Consider the following 21,994-nt stretch of genomic DNA (forward strand, 5'->3'; position numbering starts at 1 on the left):
TTTTGAGACATAGTATTGTTCTGTCAGCACCCAGGTTGGAGTGCGGTGGTGCAATCTCAGGTCACTGCAGCCTCCACCTCCCAGTTCAAGCGATTCTCTGGCGTCAGCCTCTCGAGTAGCTGAGATTATAGTCCCCTGCCACCACACAGGCTAATTTTTGTATTTTTCTTTTTAGTAGAGATGGAATTTTACCATGTTGGCCAGGCTGGTCTCGAACTCCTTATCTCAGGTGATTTGACCACATCGGCCTCCCAGAGTACTGGGATTATAGGTGTGAGCCACTGCACCTGGCATTACTCATTCTTTCTAACTACTGTTTATACCCATTAACCATTTCCACTACCCCTTACTACCTTTGACAGCCTCTGGTAACCATTCTTGTACACTTTATCTCCATGAGTTTAATTTTTGGCTCCCACAAATATGTGAGAACATAGGAAGTTAGTCTTTCTGTGCCTGGCTAACTTCACTTAACATAATTACCTCCAGTTCCATCTATGTTTTTGTAGATGACAAGAGCTCATTCTTTTTTATGGCTAAATAGTACTCCATTGTGTATATGTACCACATTTTCTTCATTTCTTCATCTGTTGATGGACATTTAGGTTGCTTCCAAATCTTGGCTGTTGTGAACAGTGCTGCAACAAACATGGCTGTGCAGATACCCCTTTAATATACTGATTTCCTTTCTTTTCTGTATATATCCAGCAGTGGGATTGCTGGATCATGTGGTGGCTTTTGCTCTACTTTTTGATTTTTTTTTTTTTTTACTTTTTGATTTTTGAGGAACTTCCAAACTGTTCTCCATAGGGGTTGTACTAATTTACATTCCCACCAGCAGTGCATGAGAGTTCCCTTTCTCTACATTCTTGCCAGCATTTGTTACTGTCTGTGTTTTGGATAAGTGCCATTTTAACAGGGGTGAGATGATTTCTCATTGTAGTTTTGATTTGCATTTCTGTGATCATGTTGAGCACCTTTTATATGTCTGTTTGCCATTTGTGCGTCTTCTTTTGTGTGTATGTAGATCTTTTGCACATTTTTAAATTGGATTATTAGATTTTTTTCCTATAGAGTTGTTTGAACTCCTTATATATCCTGGTTATTAATCTCTTGTCAGATGGATGGTTTGCAAATATTTTCTCTCATTCTGTGTGCTGTCTCTTCATTTTGTATTAGTTTGTTTCTTTTGCTGTTCAGAAGCTTTTTAACTTGATGCGATCCCACTTGTCTACTTTTGCTTTGGTTGCCAGTGCTTTCGGCGTATTACTCAAGAATTATTTTTGCCCAGACCAGTGTCTTGGAGAGTTTCCCCAATGTTTTCATGTCATAGTTTCATAGTTTGAGGTCTTAGATTTATGTCTTTAATCCATTTTGATTTTATTTTTGTATATGGTGAGAGACAGAGGTCTAGTTTTATTCTTCTGCATGCGGATATCCAGTTATTCCAACACCATTTGTTGTGAAGAGACTGTCTTTTCACCAGTGTATGTTCATGGCTCCTTTGTTGAAAATGAGTTCATTGTAAGCGTGTGTATTTGTTTCTGGATTCTCTAGTCTGTTCTTTGTGTCTGCTGTTTTTATGCCAGTATCATGCTGTTTTGGTTACTATAGCTCTGTAGTATAATTGAAGTCAGGTAACATGATCCTTCCAGTTTAGTTCATTTGGCTCACGATAGATAGCCTTGGCTATTTGAGCTTTTTTGTGGTTCCATATAAATTTTAGGATTTTTTTCTATTTTTCTGTAGAATGTCATTGGTATTTTGATCACAGTTGCATTGAATCTAAGATTGCTTTGGAGAGTACAGACATTTTAACAATATTGATTCTTCCAATCCGTGAACATGTAATATCTTTCCATTTTATGTCTTTTTAAATTTCTTTCATCAGTGTTTCATAGTTTTCATTGTAGAGATCTTTCACGTATTTGGTTAATTCTTAGGTATTTAATGTTTATTTAATTTTATTTGTGTCTTGTAAATGAGATTACTATTGGCATGTAGAAATGCTACTGATTTTTGTGTGTTGACTTTGTATCCTGCAACTTTACTGAATTTGTTGACAAATTTTTTGTTTTTTGTTTTTTGGGTTTTTTTTGTTATTTTCTGAGACATTGTCTTCCTCTGTCACTCAGGCTGGAGTGCAGTGGCATGATCTCGGCTCACTGCAACCTCTGCCTCCTGGGTTCAAGTGATTCTTCTGCTTCAGCCCCCCAAGTAGCTGGAACTACAGGCACACGCCACCACACCTGGCTAATTTTTAATATTTTTAGTAGAGATGGGGTTTCACCATGTTAGCGAGGGTGGTCTCTGTATCCTGACCTTGTGATCCGCCCACCTCAGCCTCCCAAAGTGTTGAGATTACAGGCGTGAGCCACCCCACCTGGCCTGTTGATCAGTTCTAATAGTATTTTTGTGGAGTCTTTAGGCTTTTACAAGTATAAGATTATATCATAAGCAAACAAGGATAATTTGATTCTTTCTTTCCAATATGGATGCCGTTTATTTCTTTCTCTTGTCTGATTACTCTGGCTAGGACTTTCATTACTGTGTTGAATAACAGTGGTGAAAGTGGGCATCCTTGTTTTGTTCCAGACTGTAGAAGAATAGCTTTCAGTTTCTCCCCATTTAGTATGACACTAGCTGTGAGTCTGTTGTATACAGCATCTAGTATGTTGAGGTATGTTTCTTCTATACCCAGTTTTTTGAGGGCTTTTATCATGAAAGGATGTTGAATATTATCAAATGGTTTTTCAGCATCAATTAAAAAGATCATATGGGTTTTGTCCTTCATTCCATTGATATGATGTGTTACATTGATTTATTTACCTATGTTGAACCATTCTTGCATCCCTGGGATAAATCCCACTTGGTCATGATGAATCATCTCTTTAATGTATTGTTGAATTCCGAGATATCAGTTGTAATGTCTCCTTTTTCAGCTATTATTTGGGTCTTTTCTCTTTCTTTCTTAGTCTGGTTAATGGTTTGCCATTAAAATACCAACTTTTTGTTTCGTTGATCTTTTGTATTTTCTTCATTTCAGTTTCATTTATTTCTGATTTGATCTTTATTATTTTATTTTGGGTTTGGTTTGCTTGTGCTTTTCTAATTTTTTAACATGCATTATTTTTGTATCTGACATATATATATTTGGATTTGAGGTTACAATGAGGATTGCAATACTGTCTTATAACTCAGTATTTTAAACTGATAACATTGATTGCATAAGCAAAAAAACAGGCAAACAAAAATGAAAACTCATGTAAATGTTAACTTTGTTCCCCTGCTTTTTAACTTTTTGTTGTTTTTCTTTATATCTTATTGTACTATGTCTTGAAAAGTTGTAGCTACTATTTTTTATTGGTTCATCATTTAATCTTGAGTAGTTTACACACCACAATTACAGTGTTACAACATTCAGTGTACTTACTATTACCAGTGAATTTTGTACCTTCAGGTGATTTCTTATTGTTCACTAATGTCTTTTTCTTTTAGATGGAAAGAAAGTATTTATTATTTCTTGTCATACAGGTCTGGTGTTGATGAATTCACTCAGCTTTTGTCTGGGAAAGTATTTCTCTTTCATGTTTGAAGGGTATTTTTGCTGGATATACTATTCTAGGGTAAAAGTTTTCTTCCTTCAGCACTTGAAATTTGTCATGACACTCTCTCCTGACCTGTAAGTATTCTGGTGACAAGTCTACTGCCAGATGTATTAGAACTCCATTATATGTTATTTGTTTCTTTTCTCTTGGCTGCTTTTAGGGTTCTTTATCTTTGATCTTTGGGAGTTTGATTACTAAATGCCCTGAGATAGTCTTCTTTGGATTAAATTATCTTGGTTTCCTGTAACCTTCTTGTACTTGAATGTTATTAAGCTTTCTACACCTGTCTTTCTCTCTACCTCCTCTTTAAGGCCAGTAACTTAGATTTACCCTGCTGAAGTTATTTTCCAGATCCTGTACGTGTGCTTTGTTGTTTTTTATTCTTTATTTGTGTGTTTCCAAAGAGCCTGTCTTCAGGCTTACTAATTCTTCTGCTTGATCAATTCTCCTGTTAAGAGATTGATGAATTCTTTAGTATGGCAGTTGCATTTTTCAGCCCTAGAAATTCTGCCCTTTTAAATTATTTCAATCTGTTTATTAAATTTATCTGAATATAGAATTCTGAATTCCCAGCTGGGCGCAGTGGCTAACACCTGTAATCCCAGCACTTTGGGAGGCCAAGGCAGGTGAATCAGTTGAGGTCAGTAGTTCGAGACCAGCCTGGCCAACATGGTAAAACCCTGTCTCTACTAAAAAATGCAGAAGAAAATTAGCTAGACGTGGTGGCGTGCTCCTATAATGACAGCCACTTGGGAGGTTGAGGCAGGAGAATCACTTGAACCCAGAGTTGGAGGTTGCATTGAGCTGAGATTGTGCCAGTGTGCTCCAGTCTGGGTGACAGAACAAGACTCTGCAAAAAAAAAAAAAAAAAAGAAAAATTCTGAATTCCCTTCCTCTGTTATCTTGCATTTGTTTGAGTTTCCTCAAAACAGCTATTTTGAATTCTCTGTCTGAAAGGTCACATACCTGTTTCTCCAGAAATGGTCCCTGGTGCCTCATTTGGTCCCTTTGTTGAGGTGGTGATTTCCTGTATGGTCTTGATGCTTGTGGATGTTTGTTTGTTGGTGTCTGGGCATTGAAGAATTACATATTTATTGTAGGCCTCACAGTCTGGGCTTGTTTGTGCCTATTCTTGGGAAAGCTTTCCAGGTATTCAAACGGACTTGGGCCCCAAGCCCAAAAATGCTGTGGTTTTTACACACTCATAGAGGTACCACCTTGGTGATCTTAGATAAGATCCAGAAAAATTACCTGGATTACCAGACAGACTCTTGTTCTCTTTCTTTACTTTCTCCCAAACAAATGAATCTCTGTGCTGAAATGCTGGGATGGGGTGATGGAAGCACTCCTGTGGTGGCCACCACTAGGGCTATGCTGAGTCAGACCTAAAGCCAGCACAGCATTGGCACTTGCCCAAGACATGCTGTAATTACTACCTGGCTCCCACCTGAATTCACGCAAGGCCTTAGGGCTCCTACCATTAGCAGATGGGAAGCTAGCCACGTTTATCTTTCCCTTCAGGGCAGTGAGTTCCTTTAAGCCCTTAATGGGTCCACAGATACTGTCCTTGAGCTAGGGATGGGAAACACAAACCTTAGAAATCTACCTAGTGTTCTGTCCTACTGTGGCTAAGCTGGCCTTTAAACCTCAAGACAAAGTCCTTCTCACTATTCCCTCCACTTCCCACAGGCAGAGGAGCCTGTCTCCTTGGCCACCACCACCAACACTGGCCCCAAGAGTCTACTAACATTCACTTAAAGCCCAAGGGCTTTTTAATCAGCTTGTAGTTAATGCTGCCAGGTCTGGTGTTCACCCCCTTCGGGGCAGTGGGCTTTCCTCTGGCCCAGGGAAGATCCAGAAATGCTGTTCAGGAGCCAGGTTCTAGAATTGCAGATCTCAAGAACCTGTTTGGTGTTCTATCCCAATGTGACTGCATTGATACCTAAGGTGCAAGACAAAGTCCCCTTTTTTCTCTCCTTTTCTCAAGCAGAAGGAATCTTTCACCGTAGCCACCATAGCTCAGTATATGTTGGGTCTCACCTGAAGCTGGGACAACATCTCAGAGTCTTCCCAAGGCATATATACCACATGGTTATCACTGTTGATTCTGTTGGTTATTCAGGGCCCAAGGGCTCTTTTATCAGCAGATGATTAATCCTTCCAGGACTGGGTCCTTCCCTTTAAGGCATTGGGTTTCCTTCTGGCCCAAAGTGTGTCTAAAAATGTCATCTTGGAGCCAGGGCCTAGAATGGGGACCTCACAACTCTGTCTGGTTCCCTATCCTGTTGTGGCGGTAGCTAAGCTCATATCCAAGATGTAACACAAAGTCCTTTTTACCGTTTACTCTCCTCAAGCAGAAGGAAGGAGTCACTTTAATTGCTGCAGTCTGTAGGCTGCCTGGGGTTGTGGGAGGGGTGCCATCAGCAATTCAAGACGGTCTTTCCTACCCTCTTCAGTGCCTCTTTCAGGAATACGAAGTTAAAAGTAGGTACATGATTGCTCACCTGGGTTCTATTCTTATAATGGTGCTTTTTTGTCTGTAATTAGTTGGTAAAATTTGGTGTTCCAGGAGGGGAAGACAATTGGTGGAGGCTTGTGTTCTGCCATCTTGCTCCGCCCCTGCCTTTTTTTTTTTAATGGGTACACAATATTCATTCAAACATATTTATAAATATAAGACATGTAAGTACATGTATATCAGGTAATGATGCAGGCCATGCACAGCATTAAAATTTGGTGATATGATGGTGCCTGTTTTAGACTGGATGGTCAGGGAAGGCGTCTAATGAAGGAACATTTAAGCAGAGATGTGACTAAGGAGCCAGCGTAAACCAAGATCATTTCAGACAGAGTGCAATGGCCTTGAGGTAGGAATTGCATGTTGAAGGAATAGAGGGAAGGCCTATGTGGTGGTTGGAGGATATTTGTATGAGACGGAGTTGAAAAGGGAGGCAAGGGCTAATTGTATAAAATATTACAGGCCATAATTAGAAGTTTGGACTTTGCTCAAAGCTTAAAGGGAGACTCCTAGAAGGTTTTAAGCAAGAGAGAAACAAAGTCTGGTTTGTTTTTGGAAAATTGATTGTAAGGGCGTCAGGAGTGCAGTGAGACCAGATGAGAAATGATAGTGGCTTAGATAAGGGTGGCGATAAGGAAATACATGATGGGGATATAGTTAGGAAATCAGTAGGTCCTACTAATGGTTAGAGTGTCAGGAGCTAGAGAATACTGGCTGGAAGGAAACAGGATTTACTGAAATGAAGAAGGCTTGGGAGAAGGGGAAGATCAAGAGTTCTGTTTTTTGGTGTTTTTGTTGTTTTGGTTGTTTTTTTTTTTTGAGGCAGAGTCTCACTCTATCACCCAGGCTGGAATGCAGTGCCAGGATCTCGGCCCACTGCAACCTCTGCCTCCCAGGTTCAAGTGATTCTCCCACCTCAGCCTTCCTAGTAGCAGGGAATACAGGTGTATGCCACCATGCCCAGTTAATTTTTTGTATTTTTTGTAGAGATGGGGTTTTGCCACATGGACCATGTTGGTTTTGAATTTCTGACCTCAAGTGAACCACCCCCTTGGGCCTCCCAGAGTGCTGAGATTATAGGCTTGTGCCACCACACCAGCCAAGAGTTCTCTTTCGGACATTAAATTTGAACTGTCTTGACAACTGTAGAGTGATCAAGTAGTCATTTGGTTACTCAGCTAATTCCAGGCACAGCTGGAGATAGATAATAACGTAGTTTACAGCATGTAACTGCTGCCTAAAGCGAGGGCATTTGATATGAGAAGAGAAAGGGGCCTTCAGCAGGGATGTAGGACCAGGTGATACAGCATGGAGGTTGTACAAAAGAAGAGCTAGAGCTGACCAAGAAGGACTGCAAGGAGTTAGTTATGTTAATGGCTGCTATGAGGTCAAATAGTCATAGAATGCAGTTTTTTATTCCCTATTGTTAAATGTTTGTGTTTATTCGGTTTCAAAATATTATAAACACTTCTTCAATGATTTAACCTAATCTGTTCACTTGTTTCTTTAGAAACAATTTTAGACAAAGTTTTTAGTTCAAAGGTCATGAACATTTTTAAAGCTTTTGAGACATGCTAACATGTCCTTTAGAGAAACTAACCAATTTATATTCCCATCAACATTGAAAGTATCAGAATGGTAAGCAGTACTATTCATTTTATTTAATAAATTTGATCAGGGTAGATAGAGACATATGCAAGAAATGGAATAAGAAGACAGGACTTCTTTTTGAGATGGCATTCTTTACATTCTAATTTAAAATGGAAATCATAACAATTTGAAGTGAAAAGTAATTGTTTTCTTTTCATCCAGATATGGTAAACCACAAAATACATTGTCACTGGGCTAATTTCTTAAAATCTACTTGCACTTTAATTTCTCTGTAAGACACGTACCACAGAGAATTGCTTCCATGCGCTTGTATTTCTTCCCTTGGCAGAAGTAATTGCTTTTTTTTGGAATGTTTTGACAGAAGAGAGATCTTTGAGAAAGCACCTGTAGAAACGTCTTTCTCTGAAGATATAGCAGAGTATCTGACTTTACAGCTGAGAGGAAAGTCATCTGTATCCAGATTATTCCATGTAAAAGCAGAAACACTTAGCCTTGTCCTAGGCCATTGCAGCAGTTCTTAAATGGTCTTACTGTTGTTTTGCTGCTGCTTCTAACCTTTCAACTCTCCTACTAGAGTTGTTAGCACTTTTAAGGCCTTGGCATTTGCTAATAACTCTGCCTGGAATGCTCTTCCTTCAGATACCTACCTGCATGGCTTATTCTCTTGAACCCCTCAAGTGTTTGGTCAAATGTTAACTTTTGGTGAGTAAACCCCTTCCTTATCCTTTACCTGCTTTCCTTTATCTCCATAGTGCTTGCACAGCACCTTTAACCTATTTAATATTTGCCTCTCCATGCTAAAATATAAGATCCATGACATCTGAGATATTTTCTTTTGATCACTGTCCAAAAATAGTACCGGCATATTGTAGGCACTCAGCATTAATGAATTAATAAATGACTGGACTCTTCAAACCTCAACTGTGGTTGAGCTCTTTAGACTCTGTAAGTGTGACAGCAACTGGCCTATAGGATAAAGACCAGGTTCGGTATCACTCACAAAACCTTTTACAGCTTGGTCTGGCCTCTTAAACTTTGTATCCTACTTGACATTGTTGAAAAAGGCGCATCGCCCACATTGTGTCCTTTGCCTAGAATTACCTTCTCCCCTTTCCTGTCAGTTTCTCCTGTTTTTCAGGAGCCAGCCTAAATGTTATTGCATGTATTTACAGGCAGAATTCCCTCCTGTTTTCACTGTTACTGAGATACTAGGTTCATGCCTTTATTATAGCAATTATGACAAAGGGTCATAATTATTTGTGTCTCCCTCAAGAATAGTATTTCATAGTACCTAGAGCAAAGAAGTACTTAAGATACTGGGTAAAACAAATTTGAGGGATAAGGCATAAATATATCAGTTCTACCAATTGTTCTGTGAACTTATTTCCTGTTACTTATAAATATATATATTTACCTTCCAAACAATATACTTATAGATTTTAAGAATATAGATTTTTTTATAGGTCCTTATTTCAGTTTGAAACAATTGCCTCAAGTGAATTGATTTGAATTTTCTAAGTTATTGCTTGTTTTCATGCTAGGCCTAAAGTGTTGCCTTTTTTCTTTTATACTTTTATAGTGAATTGTACAATAAATACTTGTAAATATATCTTTTAAAAAATGTTACTACAAATATACCTAATTTAATTATTTGGTGTGTACAGTTACTCTATAAGAATTTAAAAAAACCTAAATGCTTTATCTTTATGCTTAGGGAGTACAGCCTTCAGTTAGGAAGTTGACTGTTGTTACTATTTTGTGCCTGATTTGATGAAAAAACTACGTAAGTTATATACTATCTGCTCAGAAACCATTATACAATAAAATATTTAATACTTGAATGAAATAAAAATTACCTTGAGTTTGTGAAATGTTTAGAAAGTCATGAATTTAAAATAATTATTTTTTTAAAAGTGATCTTTCTTAAATGTCTAAGATATTAGGAAATATTAATGATATTTTAGCTGGCTAAAGTGGCTAGTCGCATATTTAATAGGTTTTCCGCCTGACCTTTGACGAGGTACTAGCATTCCTAGAATTACCTATAACACAGGACTTACCTAGTCTCCTTACTTAAAATCTAAATTTTTCCTCCTCACTTTACCTGTATAGCCCTGATTTAAGTGAATTAATTTCATGAGGAAATGAAATAATAAATAATTTAGCATTTCAAAAGGTTTCAGAGACCAGCAGACTGAGTAGAATTAACAATCTGATTTTAACTAATTATGATGTCTCATTTCACTTCAGGTCTTTACTTTTTTTGTAGGACTGTAGAACATTTTTGGTAATTATACCCAGTCAGCAATACCCAGTCACCTAAGTTAGACTTCTTGACTTTCTTGTTGCCATCACTAGTGAGGCAAAAATTGATTCTTCTACTTAGAGCCATCAATTTTTCTTTCTTCTTTCCAGTAGCATATTTCTTAATTCATATCCTTACCTCTTGCCTAGACGGCCTGTCATACTAGGCTTGAAGTGCATTTTTATTAAGCAATATCCTACCCAAACTCCTTAGTCTTCAGGAGGCTTCACCACTGGATCTGGTGTGCTTTCCCACTCCTGCCACTCTCCATCTGGGTACATGCACTTCAAATTATTCAACATTTCCTATATCTAGCCCTTTGTACACGTTGTCTCATCTAGCCAAAATATAAAATACTTTCACTCTTTTCTGCCTGGCTGAAATATTACTTCTTCAGAAATATTTGTTGTTGCCTCTAATGTGCTCCCACAGCTCCTTAGAGCACCTAGTGTGTGCTTTTTAAAAATATTTATTTATTCAGCAAGTAATGTCTCCTGTGAGCTAGCCACTGTATTTGGTGATAAATAAGAATCTCTGCAGTTAAAAAAAGTATTATCTTCTAGACAGCACAGAGCTTATAGTGATTATTTATGTACATATCTGATTCCTGCACTAGTATTTGACTCCCTGAAGACAGGGACAGTTTTGTTTTTAATCACCTGTCTTGATACATACACTATTTTAAATGAGCTTAGGTCTGAAAAGGGACCTTGAACATCATGTAGTTTGGTTATCTCATTTTATAGATTTGTATAGTGGGGAAAAAAACTGAACTGAGAAAAGGTTATAGGATTTGCTTAAATGAATTTAGTAGAAGAAGAGGGATTAGAACCTTGAGATTCCTTGGTATCCAGATTTATGGACTCAGCCTCAGGAAGTTAACCATGATTCAGATTATTTTGTAGCTCACATATACTTCTTAAGGAAGTTTAAGAAGAGACACTTGCCTGAAGTGGTTTGTTAAGAAATTTAAGGGGTGATGTTGACCCTGAACGTGTCAGAATGTCTAAAGATATTTGTAGTTGTCAAAGTGGTATAGGGAGGAGGTGTTACTGGCATCTAGTGGGAAGAGACCAGGATGATACTAAATATCCTACAATGTGCAGGGTATCAATAATGCCAAGGTTGAGAAACCCTGAGTTAGAAAATAATAGGGAATTGGGCAGAAGGTGAGTATCCTTGTTAAGAGTATTTGAAATTAACTGAAAACAGAAAGAATGGCAAAATGGAAACCGTAGCATGGATAGTTCTACTTAAGGTACAGAAAGGAAGTGGTGAAAAGTACCCGGATCGGCCAGTTCTTTTACTGGCCATCATCTGCTTTCATGGGTCAAAATTCCCAAACCTCTCAATGTGTATGAATGAAGTGATAGTTTGGCTTTTCTTGTGAATGGATATTTCTAAACAGCTGAAAATTGAGGAACATTTATGTAAGACAGGTAAAAATTAACATTTTATATTATATGGATTGATTTCTTTTTTAAACAGTAGGTAAGTTTATATTCTAACCAACTAGGATTTTTCTCAGGAGCACATGGATGAAGTATGCTCCTCACAGCTTCTGACTTCAGTGAGGCGCATGGTTTTGACCCTTACCCAGCAAAATGATGAGAGCAAAGAGTTTGTAAAGTTCTTTCATAAACAACTTGGAAGTATATTACAGGTAAGAGTTTATACTTGTATGATTTACCAATGTGTACGATACAGTAAGGTTTTTTTTGTGGGGGGCACGTTTTCTTGCATTACACAGTTTATTCAGGTGGACATCCAATTAGCATCCACTTGGGATGTTGTAATACTTCCCTAGGTTGTCACTTGGTTAAAAAATATTGTATTGTTAGGTTCTGTTTGTATCTTCATTTAATTTAGTCATCTCCAAGGCATGTCTCTTATAAGATTTTACTGGTTTGGTTTTTCTTCTCCTTAGTGAAAACATTTTTAGTTTGAAATGTTTAGAAAGTGTTCTGTGACTTTTTCTAAAATAATTGACTAATTTGACTCGTCTGGGAAATTTCAGAAGCCAAAAACCAGCTGATTGTAGAGACTTTTTAGGCTGTATCAGTACCCTAAAATTATAGTAAGTCAGTGGTTCTCAACTAGGGGAGAATTTGCCTTCTAGGAGACATTTAGCAATGTCTGCAGATACTTTGTTTATCACAGCAGGTAGTGTAGAGAAGGTAGGGAGGGCTGAGAGGAGGACAGGTACTGGCAACTAATGGGTACAGACCAGGAATCTTGACAAGCATTTGACAATACACAGGACAGTTACTCACAGCAAATAATTATCTGGCCTTAAATGTCAGTAGTGCCAGGGTTGAGAAATCCCATGTTAAGTGTTAATAAAAATACCTTATTTCCTCCATGTAACATCTTTACCTTCATATTTAACTGAATATTTTCCCATTGAGATAGTTCATTGATGTGTAATTTTACTCCAAATTAGGTGATACATTTTTTTTCATCTTTATTACAAATTTTTCTTATGAAATGTTATTAATTTTTTTTAAACCTTGGGCTTGATATAAATTTGTATCACTATAATTTTCCATTTTGTTAGTATTAAAACTAAAGTATAAATTGCCCTGGCCCTATTAGTACTAATTACTAATTAGCACTAATACATAATTTATAAGGACTATAGACATTGATGGTGTTGTGCACTGTAGGAATCCAACTCCATTTTAGAATAAGGCTAAAATGAATTATAATTTAAATATATTTTATCAAGATCCATGTAGCCCTTCCTCAGTTTTGCCTACTGTGATAATTATGGGCAGATTGCAAAGCATTAATCTGGAAATAAGATTTTTTTCTCAGTCTCAAGTATGACTGCTTTTCTTTCATCCCATTCTTGATTTATTCACAAGAGGACATACATGAAGAATAAAAGTTAATTTGTATTAAATATTGCCCAGAGTCTTGAATTTTTTTTTTTATGAGCTAGACCTTAAATTACCATCTTCTACATTTTTCTTCTGAAACCTGTTCAAGAATTTTTTTTCACAAAGCACCCAGCATATCTTGTATGTTTTACCATAATTGTACTAGATAAGGTAGTGTTTTGGTGGGGGAAAGGAGCAGGCATTCAACATCATAGTAATTTGCCTGTTCTCTAAATAGCATAGTCCATATTTTTAGAAAGAAAAAGGAGTGGTTTACGAAAAATGTGTAGCATGTACTTACTTATTTGATGATTTTCAACCCCAAATAATCAAAAGGGTCAGAATCTAGTTTAAAGAGAGCTTATTCAAGCAAACAGTTTGAGGACAGCTGCCTGTGAAGCACAGATTCCAAAGAGTAGACATCAGAAGTTTGGGATCATTGGTATCAGGGATCCCTAACCCTCAGGCTGGTGAGCGGCAGGTGAGTGAGCAAAGCTCCACCATTGCTCTCATTACCAACTGAGCACCACCTCCTGTCAGATCAGCAGAAGCATTAGATTGTCATAGGAGTTTGAACTCTACTGTAAATTGTACATGTAAGGGACCTAGGTTATGTGCTCCTTATGAGAATCTAATACCTGATCTGTCACTGTGTCCCATCACCCCCAGATGAAACCATCTAGTTGCAGGAAAATAAGTTCAGGGTTCCCACTGATGCTATATTATGGTGAGTTGTATAATTATTTCACTATATGTTACAGTGTAATAAAGGGCACAATCAATGTAATGTGCTTGAGTCATGTTGAAACCTTCCCCCAACTTAATCTGACTTAGGTACAGGACAATAATGGAGGCAGTTAATTTGTATCAAAGATCTGTGATTAGAAGGGAGGAGGACTGGTCCCTGATCTCTCCCCTAGTCATTGACAGAACAAGAACAATGAGGAAGAGAGTGAATGTTTTGTCTAAGAAGCAGAAATCGCCAGCATTCAACTTGCCAGCGTTTAACTTCCTTCTTAACGTAATGAAAGTAGAGGGTCTTGAAATTCTATTTTATTTTATTTATTTTTTTTTTTTTGAGATGGAATTTTGCTCATTGCCCAGGCTGAAGTGGAATGGCATGATCTTGGCTCACCACAACCTTCTGCCTCCCAGATTCAAGGGATTTTCCTACCTCAGCCTCCTGAGTAGCTGGGATTACAGGCACCTGCCAGCATGCCCAGCTAATTTTTTGATAATCTGATTTTTTTAGTAGAGATGAGGTTTCACCATGTTGGCCAGGCTGGTCTCAAACTCCGGACCTCAGGTGATCTACCCACCTCAGCCTCCCAAAGTGCTGGGATTACAGGCGTGAGCCACCGCACCCAGCCGAGATCCTATTTTCTTTTACGTGATCCTATATATCAACTTGAATAGAATTGAAGTTTACTTTTGAAGAAAAATTTAAATTAGAATGATTGGCTCAAGTAAAGGAGGAAGCTTTAAAATTCGTATTTTAATGGCACCATTTAGAGGTAGAAGACTTTGTATTTTCCTCTCATAGCACTTATAATTTATTACTGTAGTATATATGTATCTCCTATACTGTCAAGGAGCTTTTTGGAATTAGGAATTCCTGTCTGAATTCATTTGTGCCCAGCAGTTATGTTAAATAGCAACTAAATATGGATGACCATATACATTCTTTTCCTTCCCTTGTATATATTCTTTAAGCAGGAAGAGCAATATTCCTACTTAGTAATATAGCAGTATTCTTTAGTTCTAAGTTTTTCAGTACTTAAAAGTATATTGTTCTACAATTGAAGTTTACTATCATCTTTAACTTATTTGGTTTATCTTTGAATAGGATTCGCTGGCAAAATTTGCTGGCAGAAAACTGAAAGACTGTGGAGAAGATCTTCTTGTAGAGATATCTGAAGTGTTATTCAATGAATTGGCTTTCTTTAAGCTTATGCAAGATTTGGATAATAATAGTATAACTGTTAAACAGAGATGCAAAAGGAAAATAGAAGCAGCTGGAGTGATACAGTCTTATGCCAAAGAGGTAAATAACATTTATTGTGATTTTAGGATAAATACTCATACATACAGTTCTTAATCATTACTAAGAACACCATATTTTACCTCAGCAAAAGTAGTAGTTTTTAGTAATATCAGTTAATCACATTATAAGCCATTATATATGCTAACCACATGTGGAATCTGAGGAGTAACAGCACTTGCTAAATATCAGGAATACAGACAGGAATTGATGTTAAATGTACATTGTCAGATAAAGATAACCAGTTCACATTATCATCCTGTATTCAGGTCTCCAAAGAAGGAGAATTGGGATCTGGTCCTGGGCCAGCTGCCTGCCATGGCTGTCATCGATCCCTGTAGATTTCTGAGCATATGCGTTACCCAGAGGTCACTCCCAGTCAACACAAATGCTTATTAGTCAGGGCGTTGGTTTTACATCCCTATAGTTTGTTCTACCTTGTCAAATTAGTTTTGATCACATTTGAGATTGGATGACTGTTCTGCCTCGACTTGAGGCATACTGGGAAGCTTTTTCACTAGATGTATACCCATTTCCTGACCCTCTTTATGAGAAGGAAACAAGCCAAGACCCAAACAGAAAGAGATGGACTTTATTTCTTAGAATGTAAAGTAGACAAAGTCAGGCTATCTTTTTCATGATGTTTATTTTCTATATATAAATAGATTTCAGACATCTCAGCTATTGTTAAGAGCTTGAAGAAAATAAAACAACGTGATACCATAATAAATGATTGGAAAGTAATATAGGCCAGTCTCAGGTCTAGAGAATTGCTGAATATCTAAGCATATTGCTAAATTCTGTGTAACTGATTTGTTTTAAAGGCAAAAAGGATTCTTGAAGATCATGGCTCACCTGCTGGAGAGATTGATGATGAAGACAAAGTATGTGCTAATTAATTTTTGCCTAAAAATATGGCCGGGTGCGTGGATTACAAGGTCAGGAGTTCAAGACCAGCCTGGGCGACAGAGCAAGACTGTCTCAAAAAAAGATTTGCCTAAAAATAATGCTTTTGAAACAATATTATTTTAACAGTGCTAACCTTAATATTTGAGAGCACAGTAAATCATCAAATGTCCTTTCTTCTGACAGACTTTTTTCTTTTAAAAACAAAACTAGACTATCAAAAATGGTTCTTTGTATTTTTTCTTAGTGATCATTATTATATACCTTTTACACTTGTACTTTAAGGAATTAATTACTCAAATATATTTGTGTCTAGGACAAGGATGAGACTGAAACAGTTAAACAGACTCAAACATCTGAGGTGTATGATGGTCCCCAAAATATAAGATCTGATATTTCTGATCAAGAGGAAGACGAAGAAAGTGAAGGATGTCCAGTGTCTATTAGTAAGTTTAAAGGCTCTGTACTATCTGTATACATTAGTTTTTTTGTAGACCATTTATTGGAACAGTTTATTGGAGTGTAATAAGTATAGAATTAAGTGTCAAAGAACCCTGATTTCGAATTTCACTGTGACCCTGACTAAATTATCTGGCTTTTCTGCACCATACGTTTTCTAATATGTACTGTTTGAAGATTTTAGTACTTTATATAAAGCATCTGTGCCATGCAGGAATGCAATGAACGGTGGCTACTGTTAAGATTATGTGCTGAAATTTACTGAAAATTGTGTATTAATCAATTTAGATTTGTCTAAAGCTGAAACTCAGGCTTTAACTAATTATGGAAGTGGAGAAGATGAGAATGAGGACGAAGAAATAGAAGAATTTGAAGAAGGCCCTGTAGATGTCCAGACTTCCCTGCAGGCTAACACCGAAGCTACCGAAGAAAATGAACATGATGATCAGGTATTCCCATATTTGACTGACATACTTCCATCAGCCTTATTTTAACTACTGAAAGCCGATCTTCCTAGAAAATGTCAAAATTTTCAGCTTAAATGAATGCAAGCCTCATTAATATGCTTATTAGAATCTGAAATAGCCTATTTTTTATAATTGTTTTTTTAGAGACAGGGTTTTGCTCAATCTTCTGGGCTGGAGTGCAGTGGTATAATTGTAGCTCACTGCTCATAGCCTCAAACTCCTGAGCTCAAGCGAGCCTCCCACCTCAGCCTTCCAAAGCTCTGGGATTACAGACATGAGCCACCACACCCACCCAACAATTTATAAGTTTTAAATTAGATACAGTTTTTAGTGGCATGATTAAATCTTACACTAGCCCACTTCTTCCTATTTGGGTTGTGAGTCATTCCATTGTTCAGCATGTCTACACTGTTTATACTATCTGCTTATTAATCACTTAATAGCCATCTAGGTTAGCAGATAGACTTGCAGTATCACAGTGTTTGTGTTCAACCCTTATTGTTAATCTCTCAATGTGCTTAACTTACAAATTAAACTTTATCATAGATAAGTTTGTATGGGGACAATCAGTATAAATGGGGTTTGGTAGTATCCACAGTTTTGGAACATACATTCTGTAGATAAGGGGGTACTTTTAGATATGTTATTTTCCTCCCTTGTCTAGATTTTATCCTCAGGAGTTTGACATTTTACAGTGATGTGCCATCTGTTGGAGTCTTTTTTCATTCATTACAATGGGTACTCAGTGATAGTTTTCAATTTGTGTCATGTCCTGCTGTTTTGTAAATTTTTTAAATTTTCTTTATTTCTGCCGTACATTTTTCTTCCTTCTGTAATTAATATTTTCAGTTATTATTAGTACTCATGGATTCATCTTCTAATATCCTCTTTTCCTTATCTGTCACTTGTATGAAATTATTTTTATTTCAGCTGTTGTATTTTTAACTTCTAAACACTTTTTTTTTCTGATTATTACTTTTTTATAGTGCCCTGTTATTTCACAGAAGCAGTATCTCCTATTTTTAAATGTCTGCTGAACCTTGGTTGTTTTTATTAAACAATGATATACCAAAAAGGACGTTAAACTTCTTTTGGGCTTCCCTGTAGGGCATGTGGGGAGACAGCCAGCATTTTCATAGAAACTCCTAAGTGTCAGTATCTATTGGTATTTTCTTTGAAATGGTTTAGATTCTGCAAATTAGGATCCTTTGCTGTCCTGCTGTTGGCATTATGAAGCTAGATGTGGGAATAGGGCAGAGGTCCTATGTTTATACAGGCATGCACTAGATTCTTCTGTTTTCAGTACTCTATTTAGGTTGGTGCAAAAGTAATTATGGTTTTGGTCGTTGCTTTCAATAGCAAAACCCACAATTACTTTTACACCAACCTAATACTTTTACTGTGTTCTTATTTGTGCCTTTGTACCCCACCTCTGCCCTCAGTGGCCTCAGGTCTGGGCTCACTTGTTTAACTTCTCTAAAATATAATCTGCCATTTTTCTGTTGAGGTTGGAGGAGAGAACCAAGATGGCCACATTTTCCTACCACCACCACCTTTTCATCACCAGCTCCTACCTCAACATCATATGCCTTCCTTTCTAGATCTGTTACTTACAATTATGAAGTGAATCTCAGTTTTCGTTTCTTCTCCCTGCTGAAAGCATTTAGCTTTGTTCATCTTCCTCTTTCACTTTCGTTCACTTAATGTCTGCATATATATAGGTATCTTTCAGAGTCTGAAAAAAATTTAAAAAAAAAATGCAGTTTTTATCCCAGTTGTCTTCTTAAAAAAAAAAAACAAACAAACAAAAACAAGAAACCCTTTTACTTAGCCATCTTGACATCACAACCAAAGCCACCTCCTTGAAACAGTTTTAGAAGATACTTTTATATTTCTTTGTATGAAGATCTTGGGTTGGACAAAAACCACACATTTGTAACCATCTCTTTTATAGTAACCATATGTTTCAGGCCCTTCTATTAAAACATTTTTCTCTTCTAGGTTCTACATCATGACTTTGAAAAGACAGCAGAAAGCAAAAATGTCCCATTGGAAAAAGAAGCCACCAGTAAAGGTAAGAAATCAAAGTCTTTGATTTTAAGATAATTTCCATTATTTGCTTAAAAGCTTAAAAAAAAAACACACAAAATGTTAAATTCTTAGTTTGAAAATACTTTGGACCTGATATGTATTTTTCTTCTGCCTATAAAACATAACAAATTTGTTTTTGTAAACAATTATTAAAGAAAAGGTGACAAATATTTACCACACAGATAAAAATTCTGTAAAGAGCATCTTTAGATACAAATATGGGAGATTTTTAAAAAATATCCATTTGTAGGCTTTATTCCTGAAAGTCCTAATTCATTAGAAGTCAGGTGGATTTGAGGAAACTGATTTTTAAAATGCTCCTAGATCATTTTGAACAACTAAATTTGGGAACTATTGATAAGGAAAATTTGTCGTTGACTTTTCTTTGTGGTCTTAAATGTCTTGATGACTCTTGTTCATGCATATTGTCTTTATTAGTGTAATAGAGAGTAAAATTTAATATTTATTGCATTACACTAATATTGAGACTTTCTTTTGATGACAGATGACCAAGATAGCTCTCCTGTGAAACCCTGTTACCTCAATATCTTGGAAAATGAGCAACCTCTAAATAGTGCTGTCCATAAGGACTCACCTGCTACTGTTGATTCACCTCAACAACCTAACCCTTTGCCATTGCCTTTACCTGAAATTGAAACCTTAGTGCCTAGAGTCAAAGAAGTTAAATCTGGTCAAGAAACTCCTGAAAGCTCTCTGGCTGGAAGTCCTGATACTGAATCTCCAGTGTTAGTGAATGATTATGTATGTATCATTTACATTTCCAAATATTTATACTTTTCATTTCTGTGCATATTTCTTCATTTTCAGGTTAGCATTTTCAGCATGTGAACCAAACTCCATTTTGTGTTTAGGTTTAGAACCTGTTGGAACATTTTTCTTAGTCACACTTAAACTTGAGTAGAAGCGTAATAGTGAATTAGGATGACAAGCTCTTGTATGTTTTGTAATTTTGAGAACCAAAGAGATGAAAAGAGTTCAAGTTTGGATCTGAACTGATAATGATATATGAATCATCATTTATCTTTTATACTACTACCCATTCTTCTCAACTGTTTAGAATATTTTGCAAATTTTAAGTAAACCCAAAGGTTTACACTTGGGATGGCAAATAAAAGTTTGACAGCAGAATTTTTATACAGTGAATGACAAAAAAATATATACTAGGAAATCTGCATGATAGTATTAAATAAAAATTAAAGTGGAGCCCAGATCTGAAAAATACCTAGCAAAGAAAAGCAAAAACCTTAAAAATAGTTAATCTTGCTTAAGCTGCAAAAACCTAAATTGAACTTCACTTGGGTCATGTTAGAACCAAAGCTTAACCCCAGCCAGTCATGAGTAGCCAGCCTACATATGGTTATGTGACTAGGGACTTTCTAACAAGGTACCTGATAAAAGACAATTTTATAATTGCAAACCAAGCAGATAATTAATTTTACTTCCACATTTTCCAAATAAATACTTCCCTTTGATATTTTCTCAGTGAAATACTAAATTGCTTTTGGTCTAGCGTTCCCAGTTATTGAATTGCTTTTTACTCAAATAAACTCTAAAATTTAATGGTGCCTCAGATTTTTCTTTTACAGTTTGGTGTCAGAGTGGGATTCGAAAGAGACCCCCTATGGCCTCTGGAAGCATCGAGGAACCAGGCGAAAGGTGCCCATTTCTCGCTGCATCTGGAGGTCCTGGGTAAGTCCCGCTCACATTTCAGGCCCCACAGTTTGTGTCCTGAGCTCTCTGAGTTTATTTGAGTAATTTCTTTTTTTTTTTTTTTTTTTTTTTGGATCCAGAAGTCAAACTTAGGTGTTTGATAGTATCCACAGTTTTGGAACATACACTCTATCTTAAAGTACCCCCTTATCCATGTTATTTTCTGCCAACTGTTCCCAGTTGGCAGCCTCAGGCAGGTGAATTTTAGAAAGATAGGGTATTCCGGGTTCATTAACACCTAAGGAGTCTGGGACCCCTCTTTCTAGAATTCTAGCAAATTTTATGTTTAGAAATTATGGACCCAAAACTCCGCCTTTTTACAGAAATGGTTGCACTTTGCCAGACAAGAATTAAAGTTACAGTGGAGAAGTTTTAATCTAGGTAAATTTATTTATGGGGACATTAGAAAAGAAGGGATCCCAAATGCCTCAGAAACAATGGGAAGCAGTTTTTGATTGGTACGCAGAGGCTTCTAAAAGATACAATTCCAAACTCGCCTCTAAAAGATTCCTTACAAAACGCAAGTAGGACAGATGAAAAGCTTAAGCAATGAATTGATGACAAAAATAAATTACATGTAAGGAGTGACTTCACTCTAACCTGTTACTCTGCTTATCCTCCTCTATCTAATTATTCTGAATCCACTAACCCATTTTGTTCAGTCATTTTAATCCTTTTGCTCAATTACCCTTTCACTCTGAGGATGATGACAGAAAGGAAGTTAGGCTAATGCTTTACTAAGTTAGACCCTCAGGACACCCAGGTCTGGCTCCTGTAACTACTTTTACTTCTGGGTCAAAAGCTGAACTCAGAGCCATAGCAAAAGATTATCCAAATCTCAAGGAAAATCCAAAACAGTTTGCTGAGGAGTTTAGAATTAGAATGACCCTGGGCTTCCTGATTTCTGTCAGTTTATGTGCATGGTATTAGGTGCTGGGGAAGCATGTAAATGGATGACTACAGCAGGATGGTGTAAGTCTGAGAAGAGTATAATAGCCAATCCTTCAAAAGCTACTTCTGTGGACAGCCCAAAAGATGCTAGAAAAACAACTGGAAGACATTTAGAAGAAGAAAAACAACTGGAAGACATTTAGAAGATATCCCATGGTCTTTCCACAAATGACTGACTAATCCATTATTCAGTCATATAAACATAGAAGAAGATGAATCTATTTCTGATTACAGAGCTAGATTGGAAATCTCATTTGTTAAACATCCTGTCGATCTTAAAATACAGCAGGGAGTATTTCCTACGGGAACTGAAATGGTTTTATTCATCAGTAGTCTCTGACTAGAGTCTGGTGACTTCCTTAAAAAACACGAGATTGGATGACAGGTTGCTGATATGGCTACATCAGTCACCATAGCTGAAGAT

The 21,994-nt window shown here is 36.8% G+C and overlaps 1 protein-coding gene across 13 annotated transcripts in view; it reads left to right on the forward strand.

The window, feature by feature from the left end:
- The window catches only part of PCM1 (pericentriolar material 1), a 96,616-nt gene that overhangs the window by 64,605 nt on the left and 10,017 nt on the right, over positions 1–21,994 (forward strand). For 7 of the 13 annotated variants that reach the window (XM_017539673.2, XM_017539667.2, XM_037742416.1 and 4 more), the window contains 7 exons: positions 11,571–11,705; positions 14,771–14,968; positions 15,790–15,849; positions 16,188–16,317; positions 16,619–16,779; positions 18,799–18,871; positions 19,394–19,650. In XM_017539673.2, the coding sequence (XP_017395162.1) occupies positions 11,571–11,705; positions 14,771–14,968; positions 15,790–15,849; positions 16,188–16,317; positions 16,619–16,779; positions 18,799–18,871; positions 19,394–19,650 (1,014 nt within the window). Of the gene's footprint in view, positions 1–11,558; positions 11,706–14,770; positions 14,969–15,789; positions 15,850–16,187; positions 16,318–16,618; positions 16,780–18,798; positions 18,872–19,393; positions 19,651–21,994 lie in introns of all 13 variants that reach the window. The other 6 variants (XM_037742412.1, XM_017539660.2, XM_017539665.2 and 3 more) reach the window with 1 other exon arrangement.

The sequence above is a fragment of the Cebus imitator genome, unplaced genomic scaffold (assembly GCF_001604975.1).
Source record: "Cebus imitator isolate Cc_AM_T3 unplaced genomic scaffold, Cebus_imitator-1.0 Scaffold120, whole genome shotgun sequence".
Lineage (NCBI taxonomy): Eukaryota > Metazoa > Chordata > Mammalia > Primates > Cebidae > Cebus > Cebus imitator.